This window comes from Protopterus annectens, chromosome 12.part0 (genome assembly GCF_019279795.1).
Source record: "Protopterus annectens isolate FY-2018-M chromosome 12.part0, PAN1.0, whole genome shotgun sequence".
Lineage (NCBI taxonomy): Eukaryota > Metazoa > Chordata > Ceratodontiformes > Protopteridae > Protopterus > Protopterus annectens.
The window spans coordinates 498,518,720-498,537,911 of record NC_056746.1 but is presented as its reverse complement, the minus strand read 5'-3'; the positions used below and the strand labels follow the sequence as shown (position 1 = coordinate 498,537,911).

The 19,192-nt window shown below is 37.2% G+C and overlaps 1 protein-coding gene across 3 annotated transcripts in view; it reads left to right on the top strand.

Moving 5' to 3' along the window:
- The window catches only part of OTOA (otoancorin), a 952,220-nt gene that overhangs the window by 625,340 nt on the left and 307,688 nt on the right, over positions 1 to 19,192 (top strand). For all 3 annotated transcript variants that reach the window (XM_044089617.1, XM_044089616.1, XM_044089618.1), the window contains exon 25: positions 17,181 to 17,323. In XM_044089617.1, coding sequence (XP_043945552.1) covers positions 17,181 to 17,323 — 143 coding nt within the window. The remainder of the gene's footprint in view (positions 1 to 17,180; positions 17,324 to 19,192) is intronic.

Genomic DNA, 19,192 nt, shown 5'->3' with positions numbered 1-19,192 from the left:
GAAGGGTACCCCATTACAGGATCACATATGTGGAAGTACACTGTGTAGAGATACAGCAAGGACAACGTGCCTGGCACTAAACACTGCTTGCTCACACATGTCATACTCTGGATATTTCAAACATACTAAGTGTGTGGATACAACTGAGATAGTAGCAGTAGTCAGGTATTCCCATGTGTGCCATGACAGATACTGCTGTATGATTATACACCCAACACTCGGGTCTACTGTGGTGTGTCCCCTACAAGCAACCCACAGATAATATGTCATAGGAACAGTGCCCCGCAATTAGCAGTGTGCTATTGCAACCACTATACAGGGACAGTCCAACGAGACCAGTGTGCCACAATGACAACAGACAATGCACCCCTGATGTATAGTAAAAGAGATGAATGACATGTCATTATCACAGGTCTATGACAGGCTTAATGCTGTATTCCCTATTCCCCATATGTCTGTTTACCCATCTGCCTCCTGTTGTACACAAATTCAGTTTCATACCTGATGGAGTGCAGCAGTCCTCTTTTGATATTTAGTGATAGTAAAGTTTTCACAAAGTCATGCTCCATGTGAGGAAATTATCATACAGACTGGTTCCCCATAGCCAGCTGCTTGCATTTTAAACATGCTTCTCATCAGCAAGTGATTGCCTCTAAACCAATCTGTGGGTTTGACATGCTAATTGCAGCTAATATAGCTAATTTGCACTATCATCAGCCAATGACATGCAACCACTGTACAATATATAAGGTCTTTATGTAGGTTAGGGTCCCTTTCTGATATGTTGTGGTGGGCATTACTGGGGTGAGGAAACTGCATCATCGCAGAGGATAGGTCTGTAGTAGAAACCTTACCATAGAGATGTGTGTGCTATAGGCTGCAGCTGCTGCTGCTGGTAATAGACATAGTCAGAGAGTGTGGACACATTGGAGAACAACAACCTGTAGCAGTAACTGTGGGAGCTGAGCCAGCCTTGTTGTAGAGGCAGAGCCAGTGTGAGGCTACCCTTTCCACTCCAAATAAGATGTGTTTAAGGTAAGTATGTTAGGAAACAGTATCACTAACAGAATACTAGGCAACATGTTTGGTGTGTCCTTGTGTAAGATGGGGTATAAATATAAGAATATGTCCACCATTTGGGCAACTGCCAGGCCATGTGTTACAGTCTGGTAGTAATTTGCAGTGTGTATGAGGGCAGGCCTTGTTACAAGCAGGGACTTCCAATGTGTAGGTTAGCTGTGCAGCTTTGATAATCTGCCCAGTGACTTTGGAAGGACTGTGTGGTGCTTCTGATATTAGTGGCCCTTATTTACAGTACCTGCATTGACATTCTGTGTGAATGCATATTAATCCATGATGTGACACTTTATGCACATATAAGTTTTGCTATAGGGATATGTGAAGTGTCTTCCTACCTGCAGGCTTGTAACCTCCATCAGTGAAAAGTAGACATGTCATTTGAAATGCATTGTGTGAATAAAGAGTGCCTGACTCAGTCATTAATTGCTGCCTTCACAATACTGTAAATTCACTTCTGCACACCACTAGATTTGAACCCAAGACTGTATGTGGCAAAATGCACCATTTGCAAGGCAATTAACTGACTGAGCTAGTGAGTCACTGCTGCAGCAGGTGTATCTGCAAGATATATGTGCACACATACAGGCTGTGACACATTTTCTACATCCATCAGTATGTGTGTGGCTTTATATGGATGTATGTGTGCATCAGGGTCCCGGTTAGACATGTATTTTGCCAATAATGCCTTAGCAGGTGTCTTTCTACATGTTGCTGCTGAAGGACACATTAACCTGCTATCACAGGCATCACTTACATCCATTATTCTATCTTTGGTTTTCTAGTGATGTACTATTGCACCAGAGTCCAAGGTACACTCCCATTTATAATCTTTTTAGTTTAATTACATTCAAGTTTGTGCAGCGTGCAGGTCTGCTGAAACACGCTTAATGACTGTGTCTTATTTAAACCACCTGCATAGCATTCTACGTAGGGAAAACCGAACGTAGACTACGTCACAGAATCTACGAGCATGTGTATGCCATTGATAAGAATAAAATAGATAATGCCTTGGCAAGACATTCCCAAGTGACTGGAGGGCATACATTTACTTTTAAAGCTACTGACCAAATACAAATGGATGCAAGAGGCAGTCCTACATCATTACATTTGGAAGAACTGGAGTTATTCTGGCAGTTAACTTTAAATGCATTTTATAACCCAGGATTAAATGAAGCATGTAACATCTTGTGCCTGTTAAAACTTAAGAGTTTAAACAGGTAAATTATGTTATGAGCATTTGCCTTGCACATTTACTGGCAAATGTTGTTAGGATTTATACAATGATATTTAAAACAGTATGAGTATTGTATTAGTATAAGATGTTTTTACTGTGTAGTGTATGTTTTGAAAAATATTTATACACAGTATCTCTTTTAATTTTCATAGTGGATGATTTAATCACAAATTACCATTGAGTGGACAATTAGCTGGTTGGTGTATTATTGTCACATGGTTTTTAAAACAAGGTATTTAAATGCGGATGCTTGTATTTATTGCGATCTGAAGAAGTTATTACATTTGCTATAACAAAAAGCGCTTCATTAAATCGTTTGAATTTTACTGGATTATCTTGCTTGCTTGTGTTTGGATTGGTGTCTACTGAGCTTTTGATTTGCATTTCTTCATGTCAGTTTGTTTTACTTAGTTTGCTCATGTCATACAAATGCATATTAATGTGTAGTATGAGTAACACAACTGTAAATAACATAACAGTCAGTATAGTAACAACATGCCAGTAAAAAGTAAACCATAAGGGCAACAAAATAGTTTAACAAAGTATGTTAATAGTGAATCATAATAACAAATAACAATATTACATCACAGTTTGCAAAAATATAGTTAGTTTAAAACATATATTAATATTAAATCATAATAATAAATAACAATAATAAATAAATGAAGATTAGGGGTTGGGAGAGAGAGAGAGAGAGAGTGAGAGGGAGAAAGACAATCCATTACTGACAATGCAGACTATATCCCTGAAAACACTGCTATTATACCATGCGAACATCGCAAACCCGACAAACGTGCATGCTGATTGGCTAATCCAACCAGCGTGCACATAGTAAATCCTACAAGAAACAACGCAAAAAGTATGGTCGCTAAATATCATGCGGCGACAGCAAATAAACAGTAAAGTAAAGCAAAGTAAATCTAATACCCAAAACACACAACAATTTAACGAAAACACAGAAAACTAACCAATTTCCATACTACACTCCTCATTCCCTCACCTCGAACACTAAAAAAATAAAAAGTCATGCAGTCGCAAATACATCACACACACACTACATAACCACCACTTATAACACAATAAAACCAAGCATTCTCATAAAACCATTCACTTACCTATATTCCCTACAATACCTATACACAGACAACTCCAAAATGTACATACTAAAACACACCACACATCCCTCGCAAAGTCAAAAACACACACCATACCGAACGTCCACATCAGCATACATCTAATAAAAGTGCATACAACACCACCATCTAGTGACCAAATAGTAAAAGTACATATTTTAAAAAAATTAATACAAATTAAAACTACACCACATTTCAACATACCTATAACTACTAAAACATAACTATACGTTATAAACTTCTACACTGCTTAAACTGTATTATACCAAGCACCACCTAGCCCTTTCCTAACATTTCCTGAAAAACTAAAAAATAACATGTATTTAAATTAAAACAGAAATAAACAATAAACAAACTGAAAGTGTGGACTATTTTATCTCACAAAAGTGGAAGAATACAAAAAAGCAAACAAAAACATAAATAACAACAATACAAACATAATACAAAACAAACTAACACCATGGTATAATAGCAATAACCCACTTCTGGGTGTGGGTAATGGTGATTTACCACGGTTGTCTTTGTTTGGTCCTCGGCTTCGCCCTCGGGACCAAACCACGCCAACCGTGGGTAAATCCAGCATTACCCACACCCAGGCGTGGGTTATTGCTATACTAAATTCTCTACAGTCGTGTAGTGTCACTTTTGAGTACAGTGACTAAAGTTCTCCTTTAGCTGATGTAGCAGGTACATTCCTCTCAAGCTGTTAGTATTGGTTGGGCCAAGCAATAACAAATGCACATAACACTTTCACATAATATGGACTTCCATAACTACCAAGGTGTTCTGTAAGCAGATTTGTTAATACATTGCATTCCAGGTAATCATTTCTCTGGTAATCCTGTGACAGACGGTTTAGTCAGTTTTAATTACATTACGTGAAATCGTGACACTTGAGAGGTATGTTTGTACGTACATATGTACATAATGTAGACATCCGTCATGCATTAGTTGGCAAGAATGGGAATAGAACTCAATAGCTGTAACTGTAGGGGACATCTGCAAAAAAGTTAACTTTATTGGTATTGCTGTCTGTGAAATGTTAGCACAATCATATCTGCTCATAACATGGGCTACCTCAACCATATACCTTATACCTTTTGTTCCTGGAGTGGGAGAAAATGTGATCATTATGTGACTGAATTCATTTTGCATTCTAGAACTATTACAGTGTTACACTTGACTGCATCAACCTTACCACAGACAAGTAATGCATACAGCTCTACTTCAAAGGTTATGACAACAGAATCCTGCTATACACCATTTTGCTTACTGTTATTGGCATTGCTTATTGTTTATTGCAATACAGTTGTTATTCTCCATTTATTGCACCACAGCTCTACATGCCCATTTATTTCACTACAGTTTTTATGGTGTATACTTTATTGCAGTAAATGTTTTACTCTTTCTTCCTTATTGCACTATAGTTAGCATAATAAATCCATACATACCACACTCATGGCACAACCTGGCCAGGTGCCCAGCATGGGACTCAACATTGCGAACCCTCTCAGCTGCAGCTGTTGGGAGAGAAGCACACCATTATGCATACCAGTTTTGCAGACATTCAGCTTGTATATTGGTGAAACAGAGGAAAAATTGCTTACATATTTTTGGGGCATTCCCTGCTCTAGCTTCTTGGACCCAGGTGTCCAAGATTCCCCTCTTTCTCCTCTTCAGGTTGTCATAATGATGATGACACTGCTCACCTGTGTAGGGAATACCAGTAACACTGGTGAGTTCCTTGGCCAATTGGTCCCAGGCCTCCACCTTACACTCCGAGCCCTGTAAACCACCCTGCAGCAGCCTGGGTTCATGATTTTTAACCAATAGCCCATAAAAGACCCTGGACTCCTGAATACCCAGTCTCTGTGCCCAAAAGCATGCACCTTCACCAGCACCACCTGCCATATCCACAGTAGTTAAGACTCCAAAGACTCTTGGAGAATTCCCACCTATTGCACTTAATATAGGCTGATTTCCCACCCTTACATATCACTGAGCAACATTCAAAAAAGTACCACGTGAGTTAAATTCTTTGTTGTGAGCTTTATACTAGAAATTTCTTTATCACATAATGTTGTGGCTGTGGATAAATTGAATGTATATAAATGTTTAACACTGTTATGGGCTCTGTATATAGTTCTCTTCTTTAATTATGATTGTATATACGTTATCTTTGTTATTGTTTTTATTAAAAAATAAAAAACATTTTTGAAAAAAAAAAGTGCCACGTGCTTAGCAGCAAGCAAACCAGCTAAGCACAGCTAAGCAGTGCAAAAACTCACACAACTAGGGTTTAGCTCAGTTTAGCACCACGCAAACAACAGTACCCATTAGCATGTTTAAGCAGTGCTCAGCCCAGCGCAGCAGTGCCAGATTTCACAAATTTGTCTTTAAAATTAAACATATATAATACATTGATTTATAGACATCTTATCACTGTTATGAACTCAAACTCAGGACCTACTAAACATTAGGCTGTGTCTCTACCCATTCAGTTACTAGGATATTTTGAAAACTAGTATACCTTCACATATACTACTGGGCTGCCTGTTAGCATTGCTAAGCATTGCAGCATGACACAAAAATGTGCTTAAATAAACCCAGACATATATAATTAATTACATCCATTTTTTTTATTTTTAGATGTCTAGCAACTGTCAGCTATGTATGTATGAATGCCACTTGGCTCTGTGACGCTCGACACAATGCCTCACAAACAGCAATTAAAAATTATTTAAAATTGCATAAATACATAATTATGATAATTAATGACATCCATTTTCTAATTTTAGATGTCTGCCAGGTGTCAGCTGTCTATATGTGAGCACAGCTTGGCATTGCTGTACTCCGCTCCATGCCTAACAAGCATGCAAAAAATGGAAAAAAATATTTAAATTTAAATATCACATATTTTACCCAGTTCAGCAGTACAGGCCATCCACAACCACGGGAAACCTTTGCATTTATCCCTACACTGATTCAGTAACCCTGTTCCTATGCTCTCCCTTGGCAGCGCACCATCATTAATGTGCATGACACACTGCTGAGGGGCAACCATGGCTGTGTACATAGATACATTGCATGTAGGCTCTACATGGAGCCTACATGGATTTTATTAATCCTGGGGACAGTCCTTTACTCACTCCTTAGTGTAATGTGGTAGTTGGGGGGGGGGGTTGATCTAGTTGACATGCCAGCTGATGCTGGGGGGGATATTAAGTCAAAAGTGACTGCTGTTTATCCCTGCTGACTTACTTGCAGTATATGCTTTAAATTAAGTCAAAGAAATGCTATATTTTTTGTGACTGTAAATGTTTATACTGTAGGCAATAATGTGCATATCACAGAAAATATGTGAGAGTTTGCAGGTTAATTGATCTGCTTCCAATTGGTATTACATTTAGAAAAGTAGTCAGAATATGAAATAACTTTTTTGAGACATAGTATAGATCATTCCCACTATTAAAATAAATAAACAAAAATATGTTTTCATCGGTTGTATGTGGATCTGCCAATATATTTGTGTGTGACAAATAGTTTTGTTGAAGGATGCAGTCCTTTCTAGAGGAGATACAAACATTTTTATTCTTTTTGAGTAGTACAGACAGCATATGAAAAAGCCAGGTATAAAAAAATAATAAAATGACACAAAGATTGTTAATCTAGGATGCACTGTAGTAGAGATATCAACTGCTGTTTTTCTCTTATTATTCCTGCTTTACATTCATATTTTCATAACTGAATGAGCTACATGTCATTGATTGAATAACATTGCCATTGTGGGAGACAGAAAAATATACTGCTGCTGTCCATGTATAATGCACTCTGCTGGAAATATTGCTAATTATATGCTAGTAAATTATTACAACATGCAATATTTCCATATGTGCATTAATACTTCCAAAGCTTACTGGCTTACAAACTACATCATGACATCAGTTGAAACCTTAGATGATGTTGGGGAACCATGACATCAGCTGAAACCTTAGATGATGTTGGGGAACCATGACATCAGTTGAAACCTTAGATGATGTTGGGGAACCATGACATCAGTTGAAACCTTAGATGATGTTGGGGAACCATGACATCAGTTGAAACCTTAGATGATATTGGGGAACCATGACATCAGTTGAAACCTTAAGTGATGTTGGGGAACTATGACATCAGTTGAAATTGTAGGTGATGTTGGGGAACCATTATATCAGTTGAAACCTTAGATGATGTTGGGGAACCATGACATCAGTTGAAACCTTAGATGATGTTGGGGAACTATGATGTCAGCTGAAACCTTGGATGATGCTGGAGAACCTTGATGTCAGTTGAAACCTTAGATTATGTTGGGGAGCCATGACATCAGTTGAAACCTTAGATGATTTTGGGGAACCATGACATCAGTTGAAACATTAGATGATGTTGGGGAACTATGACATCAGTTGAAACCATAGGTCATGTTGGGGAACATTACTACTGGTACTTGCACTGTAAGTTGCCTAGCTTGACAGATACTGGGGTATTCAAAATGTTTGGAGTTCTACTACTTCTTGGCTGCTGAGCTCTAGTGGAGCTATGGTGATAATAAGAAATTCAGAGACATGAAAAAGTCTCATTCAGTGAAAGCTCATTACTGACTCGTTTGTCTCTGAAACACCGAATGCGTGATAAGAGACCTTGGGACCCAGGTGGACAGTAGTCTCTCCTTTGATAGTCATATCACCATAGTAGTCAGGAAGTCCTTCTACATGGCACACCTCATCATAAAAGGGTTCTCATCCAGGAAAAAGAGGTCATTGTTCCCCTCTACTGGTCACTCATTAGACCCATTATAGAGTGCAACGCCCCTTTTGGAATGTACCTCACAAGACATCTGCAGCAGCTGGAAAGGCCACAGATGTACCTCACTAAGAGGATTACTGGCTTCCAACAAATGCCCTACACTGACCGCCTCAAAAAACTCCAGCTTTACTCCGTAGCATATCGCCTACTCTGAGGTGATCTCTGCCTAACATATAAAGCTATGTCAAACCCAGACCTGTTGGACATGCTACACCTAAAGAAATCCCAATCCCTCTGAGCTACACACTCTAGGGACCTAAACCTTGTCACCACAATAAACAGGACACACTGGAGGGATAGATTCCTGTCCCAGAGACTTCCTATTCTCTGGAACAAGCTACCCATCTATGTCAAGCAAAGTTCTTCATTAGCACTCTTCAAGAAAAAATCTTGATGAGTGGATGGGAAATAGGAAATACACCCCAGGGATCACATCTGTGTCTCTGCTCGACAGTGGCACCGGAAAATAACTTTCTTGGGTGGCATAAGTCATGGAACCTTGCTGGCTAGGCTTATGTAGGCCCTTGGGCCGATAGCCTAGTACCCACCTATGAACCTATGAACCCTTAAAACAGCTGGAGCAACTGTGTTTAAGTGTTTCCTCATTGTAGGAACCCACGGACCCTCATATACCCACACACACAACACCAGAATAGTCACACACACACACACACACACACACACACACACACACACACACACACACACACACACACACACACACACACACACACACACACACACACAGTCTTGCACACAGCTTCACAGTACTTACCTGTGCTAACAGATGAGCTGTTGCCAGTGACAATAATGGCTAGACACTGTGAAACTACTTCATTTATCCTTCACTGTGCTGTTCCACATAGTGCAATTAGATTTTTCTTTGAACCACTTTAGTGCACTATCTCAATCACAGAGTAAAGCTCTGGTGCAGAGCACATGTAGGGTTGCCACCTTTCATTGTGGCCAAAACTGGAGTAAGGCCACACCTCTTGCATCACTCGTAACCCCACCCATTCCCACCCCCTCTTGCACCCACATTCCATCAATGGACGGGAACAGCCTCTTTTTCCATTCCTGATGCCTTCTTTCAGCCGATTTAACTATGCCTTTCTGTAAAAAAGCATAATAAATCAGCCAATTTTCAAACTCCGATAGTTTGTTTCCTTTTTTGAAACAGAATACCAGAGTTTGTACAGTGTTTTCCGGACTCCTGGAGAATCACTTTATATCCGGATAGTCTGGAAAAAAAACAGATAGGTGGCAACCCTAAGCACATGGCATATTTACATTAGCCATGCCCCAGGGCTGCCATATTTGCATATGACACTGTCTAGTAAGACTGCTGTATCTCCACTTGCCAAAGCCTTCATACTACTGTAACACCACAGCTGTTTCTGAATTGCACTGAGGAATCCAAGTTGAAACAGGATTGCACATTGCTTTATGTGTTTCTGAATACTTCCCCTGAGAGTTATTTATAATGTTAATCATGCAAATACACATACATGTTCATATTTCTGTAAATATTTCAATAAACAAGAAGTAATAGATGAATTTCTTGCCATCAAGTGAAATCTCAAGTCTCCTGAACAGAAGTGCTGGTGACACTACATGTCTAAGTTGTACAGTTGATAACATATGAACAATTGTTCCTGAAAATTTAGAGGAAAAACATCATTCTGGATTTTTCTGCATTATAATATAGCATTGCTGTAAAGACTGTAAATACAGCGGCTTTTATCATTGTAAAACAAACTTAATGCCAAACTCGTTGCTTTCTCGCACCTTTTAATTGAGATTTATTTGTCAGAAGAGATCTGCATTTAGCTTATGTTCTTTATCTTGATTTTTCAGAAATGGCTCAGGAATCTAGGAATGTTTGTAGGCTGCTGGAGGTGTAACAACAGAGTACTATTTTTAAATTTATTTAAAAGAGAGACATCAAACCAGTAAGAGAGAAGTTCATGAGTTATTGTAAGTATTCACAGTATGATCTTTAACAGGGTACAAGGTTCTATAGAGACTGTCAATGGTTTACTGTGATGAAGATCTGAGAAAAACAATTTATTTGGTACATTCCATGATTCACTAATGGCGGAATAGTTGTTCATATAAGACATTTAAGAGAAACAAAGCTACTGTTATCAAATGTTGTGGATGTGATCATATTGGAACAAGTCTAGGAGTTCCTCTTAATGACTAAAAATAATGTTTCCATCAGACCAGATAATATTTTATTCATTTTTATTTTTATTTTACATTTGTTTACTGGGGAAGTCTGACTGGGCATGGTGACCCCTTTTCAGAGGAGGCCCTGGGAGAAAAGCTCCAGAATACAATTTTACATACAGGCTGCACACACAGACTGTTATCCATATATAAGAACTTTAAATGGAGAACATAGCCATAAATTATAAAATACAGATAAATACACAAGCTGAAGAGAAATATTTACAATGAAACTGTACTTGCGTATTATATTTATTTATTTATTTTATTTAACATTTGTTAATGTACTTTGCTGAATTTAGTTGATGCAGAAAGGTGGAGTACAGTTACAAAGGTATTAAGATGTGCTCATACAGGAATATAGGTTACATCAGTGATTGTAAGTACTGTACTATGCCACGATTATTAGAAAAGAGTGCAAGTACAGGAGCAATAGGAAATAGATTTAGTTATATAAATATAATGGGTGACTATGAAGTAATAAGTCTTTTAGTAAGAAGGGGAGGAGAGGGGTTTTGGACATAAAGTACAGTTCTGGATAGAGAGGAGAGAAGATGGGTGAGATGTAAATGTGTGTATATGTAGTATACCAAGCTGCATCCTCATCACTGCCGACTTTGCAGCATTTCAGCTTCTAGTTAAACTTTTCAACCTCAGCTTATCCACAGGGTTTGCCCCTGTTGCCTGGAGAACAGCCATTGTGAGTCTTCTACACAAGAGAGGCCTCTGTACAGACCCAGGTAATTATAGGCCCATCAGTCTCAATAGCCTTATATGCAAAGCCATGGAACATATAATGCAGAACTCATTTATGTAAATGTAGGCATCTTAACTGATTTACACACTACTCAGTTTGGTTTTGTGAAGGGCAGATCCTGTCTTCTGAACCAAGTAAATTTCTTTGAAAAAAAATTATAAAGGCTGTAGACAGTGATCAGTCTGTGCATACTACTTATCTAGACCTGGTCAAGGCATCTGACTGTATACTCCATACTGCTATTATTGAAAAGTTAGACAAACTTAATGTACACCCCTACATTGCCTGCTGGATTGCAAATGGGCTGTTTAGCAGATACCAGGTAGTGAGAGTTGCAATTATCCTCTCTGAATATAAAATTGTGAATAGTGTGGTAGTGCAGGGATCAGTGCTGGGCCCTCTGCAGTTTTGCATTTATTTTGTAGACATCAAAGCCACTATCCTGGAGGTGTGGTTGGCCAAGTTTGTTGATAACTGCAAGGTAGGCACTATTATCTGTGAATCCACTGATACCAAACTGTTCCCAAACGGGATAGAATGAGCACATACCTGCTACACAGAAAATGGTCTCAAGTTAAGTACAAAAAAGTGCAACACAATAGCATCCAGCAAAATGATGTTTTCACCTCGTGTTATAAGTGGTACTCCTCTTTAAACAGATACAGTCATTAGAGACCTGTGTATGTATGTGGACACCTTTCTCTCTCATTCAATCATCACGTTTCCACCACAGTTAGAAAACCCTTCTATACGGCCCAGTTAATTTCCAAAAGAATACCTCCAAGATCCAAATAAGTCATCTTACCACTCCATCATTGAATATACTTTTCGCTTTGTTATGTACAAATACAGGCATATCACTCAACTAGAAAGGCCCCAACGTTTTTTTAACCAAAATAAATTAAATGTTGTGATGATATGTGGTAGTGCCATCTGTGCCAGGGAGAGTATGGTAGTACAGCCTGCTGAAGTTTTGTGAAAAAAAAAGTTTATATCATTTAATTATCTCTCTAATTTGTACAGATGCTGGTGTTAAAAAAAAAATATATATATATATATATATATATATATATATATATATATATATATATATATATATATATATATATATATATATATATATATATATATATATACACACATATATAGCTATAGATATGGGTCTACTACGGTTGATTGAAAACTCACTTGACTGAAAATGAAATTACTAGGACCACTTCACTGAAAGCTCACTTCACTGAAAACTCATTTCTTTGAAACTCATTTTGTTGAAAGTCATAAATGGCCTTTTCCCCACTGTAGTGCGATCCTAGAGTTAGTATATAAAGTAAGGGGGTGTGGGGGACACAGCCCCCACATTGGGGTGGGGGTGGGGGCATAGCCCGCCACATATTATAAACATTTTAAACTATACACAGTGATACTTACAAGTGCAATAAATAACTGTTTCCAAAAGAGAATATATAATCAAGATATGTGAGGGGGCTTTGCCACCCACACACCCCTTTACTTTATATACTAACTCCAGGGTCACACTACAGTGGGGAAAAGGCCATTTATGACTTTCAACGAAATGAGTTTCAGTCAAGTGAGTTTTCAGTAAAGTGAGCTTTCAGTGAAGTGGTCTTAGTAATTTCATTTTCAATCAAATGAGTTTTCAATCAACCGTAGTAGACCCATATATATATATATATATATATATATATATATATATATATATATATATATATATATATATATATATATATATATATATATATATATTTGTAAAGTTATCTGTGTTAAAAATGTATAAATCTATATTAGGTTGTATTGATGTAATCCTCTAACCAACTAAGCTCTTTGGAATCCTCGCAGCAGTAGTACTTTAGAATCTGACAGGAAAGATTTCTGACAGGATTTATATCTCACACATCCACACAGTCAGTGAATGAGATTCAGTCAGTCTTAGAGAGTGAAACAGAGAGGCATTATCTGTCTTTCACTGTGGTAAAAGACACAGCACATACCAGCCTGCCTTGCTTTAGTGAGTAGTCAGGAAACAGTAATTATTTAGTTAGACAGGGACATCTAGTGAAAATAGTTCATTATTGTTTTCTGTAACTGTGAGAAACTATCCAACTGTGTTATTTTTGAAATCTCTGTGGTTGAACTCTGTTGTTTATTGTATACAATATTCTGTTATTTTATGTTTTATTATTTGTTATTAAATATTTTAATACCTTTTATTGTGGCTAGTCCTTTAGCGAATACTTTTAACATCTTGAGAGTACTTATGTTTATTTTGGTGATGCTCTGGCCACTCCTGAAAGCCTTGTTGCTCTGGCCACACTCCATTATTATTATTATTAATTGTACACAGTATAATTGGGTACCCTTTGTAAGAGCATTAACATAGTTGACTGGTGGCAGCCTGATTACCTCTGAGTCTGGGCAGAAAGGGGCACAGCTAGTAAATCTGTGCCAGCATTTCCCAGATGTGTATGTGTGCATGTGTATGTATAAAACTCAGATCTTCAAGTGTTTATGTTAGCTACTGGGAACAGGGAAACAGATCTGTAGTGTGGTAAATGTGGAGTGTTGCGTGGGCCTGGAGAGAGTAAGAAAGTCCAGCCCCAAATCTGGAGGGTGCTCCCTGTGTGCTCTTAAGGGAAATTGTGCTTGGTGTAGGGAGCTGCATGTGAAAATACTGTGTGAATCCATCTTTTCTCTTAGTGACTGTCCCTTACTGAAGTAAGTGGTGAAGATTGAGTTTCCCTGATTACTGGCCTGGATTAGGGGCAACATCACAAATGCCTTAAATCCTTCAACTATCTCAACAGGTTAACACCACTCTCCTTATACCCAGTAACCTACTAGTTTTTCTGTGGTGACCCATGTCTCACTTTTGGAGCCATGAAAGTCTCAAGCCTATTTAACCTCTGATTTCTTTGCAACAACCACTGGCTCTAGAATCACTCATAGCAGGGGCCTACAATTACAATCAATAAACGGGGCTCACTGGAGGAATAGGTTCCTAACTCAATTTATTCCTAGCCTATAGAATCATTTACCACTACAGGTGAAGCAGGGCACAAGTTTGTTTGCTTTTAAGGTTAATCTTGATGATTGGATGGGTAGATATACAATTACTCCAGAGATATCATGTATGACCCTGCTTGATTTGGGAGGTGGACAGTATTAAGTACTCCTAAAGGGTGACAATAATTTTTAAATATGTGTATATGACTAGGCCTCTTATAGTCCTTGTGTTCACTCCACTAATATTGTTCCTATTTTCTTATGTTATCAAGTTATTGTATGCAAAGCAAGTACATTTTCAAGTGTACAGCCAATTAAATGAGTAAAACAAAATGTTAGAAATGAGAAATAGAGTGAGAGTGCATTGCAAAATAAAACAAAATTAAGAAAAGGAGCTTTATGTGGCAATGCACTGCATCAGTTATGGAAACCTCAATTCAAGCTTCAGGTGCTAGGTGCATCTTAAAGCATGAGAAAAAGCTTTGTTCTGCTTTTAACATATCTTGTACAATCTGTACTTGAAGAGGATATTGACAGAGATGTTTAAAAGTAAAATCAATTGCACTAAAATAATTTGTATGCTAGGTAGAAGCATGAGAATAGGGCCTTTGTTGGTGCTATTAAAATAAAAAATGGTTGATGCAATAAAGACTAAAATGCCTCAGAAACAGTTAAACAAGAAATACAAGTCAGATTGTTGGCATAAAATGCTATGAATATTACCAGAAATATTGAGTTTAAACTAGATGCTGGTTCATAGGTTGGAACAGTATCTCAGGATACTTTTAACGCCCTGGCATTCAGTGGCACTGAAAAGAAATTTGTGGGTCAAAGACTGCTAATGGCTGAATATAAGAAGAATTATAACATCCTTTTTCAAACTATAGCTCTTAACGATGGTAACTCATAATATTTTGAGTTTTTTTTAGAAATCATGAGTGTAATAGCAAAGAGTGCTTGTATGCTATAGCAGTCACACAGTCACAAAGACAACTCTGATACAGTGCAGTGCTATGTCAGTGAGATCATTCATGAATATGCTTGTTTATTTACAGACTTAGGATGTTTGCCTTCAGATTCTTACATAGAAATCATACATAGAAATACACCTGATGCTTTGCCAGTGAAACTTGGCCTTATGAAAAAAAACAGTTTTCAGGAAAACAGCACAGCAGGATTTAAAGCAAATGGAAACTTTAGGTGTCATTAAAAAGAAGTTATACTCAATAAAATTGGTGATTATGGTGGTCATTGTTATAAAGAAATATAATATTTGCATTTACATTGATCCGCAAGACTTGAATAAAATTATTAAATGAGAGCAATACATCTTGCTTACAGATGAAGAAGTGGTCTCGATTTTAGTAAATTGTTTTTTCTCCATGCTAGCTGCAAACCAGGGCTTTTTGACAGATAAAGTTCTATGACTAAAGCTCCATGAAGTATAAATTTAACTTCAACAGAACAGCACAGATTATTTAGACTCTGACTTGGCATTCAATCAGCACTAGAGGTACAAAGAGCTATTATATTAGTATCTGGAAGGCTGCTGTGTGTTGTAAGCATAACTGATCTAGTATTGAGGAGTTAGACAGAAGAGCATAAGAAGAGGGTGATACAGCTTCTGAACAGGTAAACTGCTAGTTAAATAAGATCAAATGAAAACTAAGAGCAATGTCTTAATGCATGGGACAGATTCTAACATCAAGGGTCTCAAGACTGATAAAGAAAATGAGTAGTTTTGCAAATGCAATAACAGACAACAAGTAGGCATTACCCAGATTACTAGGAATGATGCACTTTCCTGTGAAGTTTTATTAGTATTCCAGTGAAAGTAGCCAACCTCTTGATTATTTAATTAAAACAAAACAAGATAACTAGTATTACTGCCAAATTAAGCCAATTGCATTTCTAGAATACAAAATAAACTAAAAAGGCATTGCAAATTATAGCAATACTGCAAGAAAGTTACAAAGCAGATGAAAGATATGCACTCAGGAGAATTTTCTTTCCTGCATGCTATACATTTTACATAACTGAATGACTATCAGAAATGTTAAAAATGATCAAATAATATATTTCACAGACATTAACAATGAAATATTTAACTTACCAGGCAACACATTTTTAAAACATGATGAAGTCACACCAGTCATATTATGATCATATTCTAGCAGAAGAGCTGCTGCTCTTCCATAATGCTGCTTTGAAGGTTGATAACATCTATGCAGTTGAAAGGATAAGTTATTATTCTGTTATTTTACAGCTTAAAAGTTTAACCTAAAGATGTATTTTTAATAGACAGCCTTTTAATTTTCTTGTTCTGATTTTTTTCCTTTTGTGCATTTGACCAAGCCAGCAGCTGAAACTAAGAAGCTACAGTATGCCTGTTTTATATTATTCCCTTAGTTCATTAAAAACTTTTTTTTAATACACTACATTTATTTGTTAATCTGTGTGTGGAATTTCCATTCTGCATGAAAATCATTAATTTTTCTTCTTGGATTTTCTTTCTTTGAAATATTTGCTTTTTTCATCAGTTTTGATATTTCTTTCTTCATATTTTAAAAGTTTGTCATAAATGCATGGCTTTCTATATATTTTTAATTATATAAGGGGTATACACAGTGCATTGAAGTAATCAAAATTCAATTTAATAAATGAAATACATATACTGAACTGTATAAACAGGAATGAAAGATCCCATAGCATTGCCCCTTTCTAGCCTTACAGCCTGTTAAAACAAATGACAGACCTTACCTATGTTATAGCTTAACCCAAATGTGATTGCTCTAGATTAGTAATGCAGAACCACTAGAATAAGAAAGAGAGAGATGGAATGAATGAGAGAGTGTAATGATTTATGTATAGTTTGTCTTTACAGGCCAAAGCCCTTTTACAAGAATTCCTGAAAGATTCTGGTCTACCAGTCAGTTCATTGAAGAGTTCAGACCTGATAGCCATGGGAATCATTCTTTGCAGCCTTAACCCATCACAAATCTCCCTTTTAAATATTGTTGAATACAGGTACCCATATTTATATTGTTCATATTGAAATTATGGCAAATTATGTCTGTTAGTGAACACTAAAGTAACCAACTGCTTGCACAATAGCACAGCTTCACGTGCTAATCTGTGCTTGTTTTATAAAGCTATAATATAGAATGAGTGAAGACATGTCACAGTGCTTTGTGTTTCTTTCACTGACATTTTAAAGTTTCAGATTATCTTGGTGATAGTGGATAAGATAACTCTGGTGAGTAATTAGTTTCTATTATTTAATTAGTCACAAGCAGCAGATCAATGACACATTCAAAAGTGTTCACAACTTTTGTGTGTGTGTGTGTGTGTGTGTGTGTGTGTGTGTGTGTGTGTGTGTGTGTGTGTGTGTGTTTATTTACTTAGTCAAGGTGCAAACAGTTCATATTTATCTCTGCAGTGCATACAAGTTGATTCATTGATCGTGTGCAGCTCATTCTCTATTAGCAGTGTAACGGAATCAGTCTGATCTATGGCATGGTACGTGTTCTGTCCAACACTGCAGGAATGTGCCCTTTTCTTTACAGTTCCACAATTTCAGAATCGATTTTTAAAGTAGCTGGGGCATGGGGGGGGTGCCTCATGCAAAAAAAAAAAAACATTTTTTTTTATTTGATGTGTTATACTACTTGTAGAAAGTAAGGTTGGAGATTAGTAGTTTGTATTCAGTTCAGGATACAGCACAAGCGACATGATGTTTGCAGTGAGACAGATACGTGAGTAGAAGCTAGAGTTGAGGAAAAAATCCAAATGGGCATTCCTAAACTTAGAGAAGGTATATATGTGGTATTGGACACGTGCAAGAAAGCAGAAGATAAACTAATGAAGAAGATTTGAAAGAGACAGGAAGGTAAGAGGAAATGAGGACATCCAGCAAGGAAATGGATGGATGGATTGTGTGAGAGAAGACATGTGACAGTTAAGTGTAACCACTGGAAAAGGTAGGAGAATGACACTGAATCGAGAAAGATGATGGCAAATGACATTACATCCCAATCTTCTTTAAAAAATGGGATGGGGGGTTAATGATGATGATGACGATGACATGTTACATTACTAGGCTGTCATCGATATAAGTTGTTTTGCATATCAAACAGCTAATCTAGTAATGACCACTATTGAATATAGAATCTATATTTACATGCCACGATATCAAAGAACAAAATGTTCTAAACTAAAAATATTGATCTCAAAAGACTGAAACACAAAATAATGAAAAAAAGCTTAAAAAGCTATTTTCTGAGAGGCAGAGGTGACCTGTGCCTCACATATAGGACCTCAACAGACCCTATCCTTTCAGACCTTTACACATTCGCAAGTTCAGTTGTAGTGAAAACACCTGATTAAGGGATGTCAATCTCTTTTGCAACATAAACAGGATATGCTAGATGGATAGGTATGTACCACAGAGAATACTCCTCCTATGGAACTGTCTCCCACTCTGCATAAGGGAAAGGCCTTTTCTTTCTCTGTTCAAACAAAATTTGGATGACTGGATGGGGGACCATAAATTCATCCCTGGCTTATCATCCATGTCCTTTATAGAAGGAGCCAACAAGTAAATAATCCCACATATCCTTGTTCTGCCCATCTCTAGGTTATTCATACACAAAATGCAAGGGTTAAAAAAACACCATGGGAATGTAAAGTTAGGCTTCTTACGATCCAAAGAAATAAATAGCTTAGTATGTATAGATGAACTTAATAAATATATATATATATATATATATATATATATATATATATATATATATATGGATCGATGTCATTTCGCCGAAAATGTCTGACATATGGTCCAAATCCACTGTAGTGCTATCTTGGAGTGAGAATATTAAAGTAGGGGGTGTGGAGGGCACA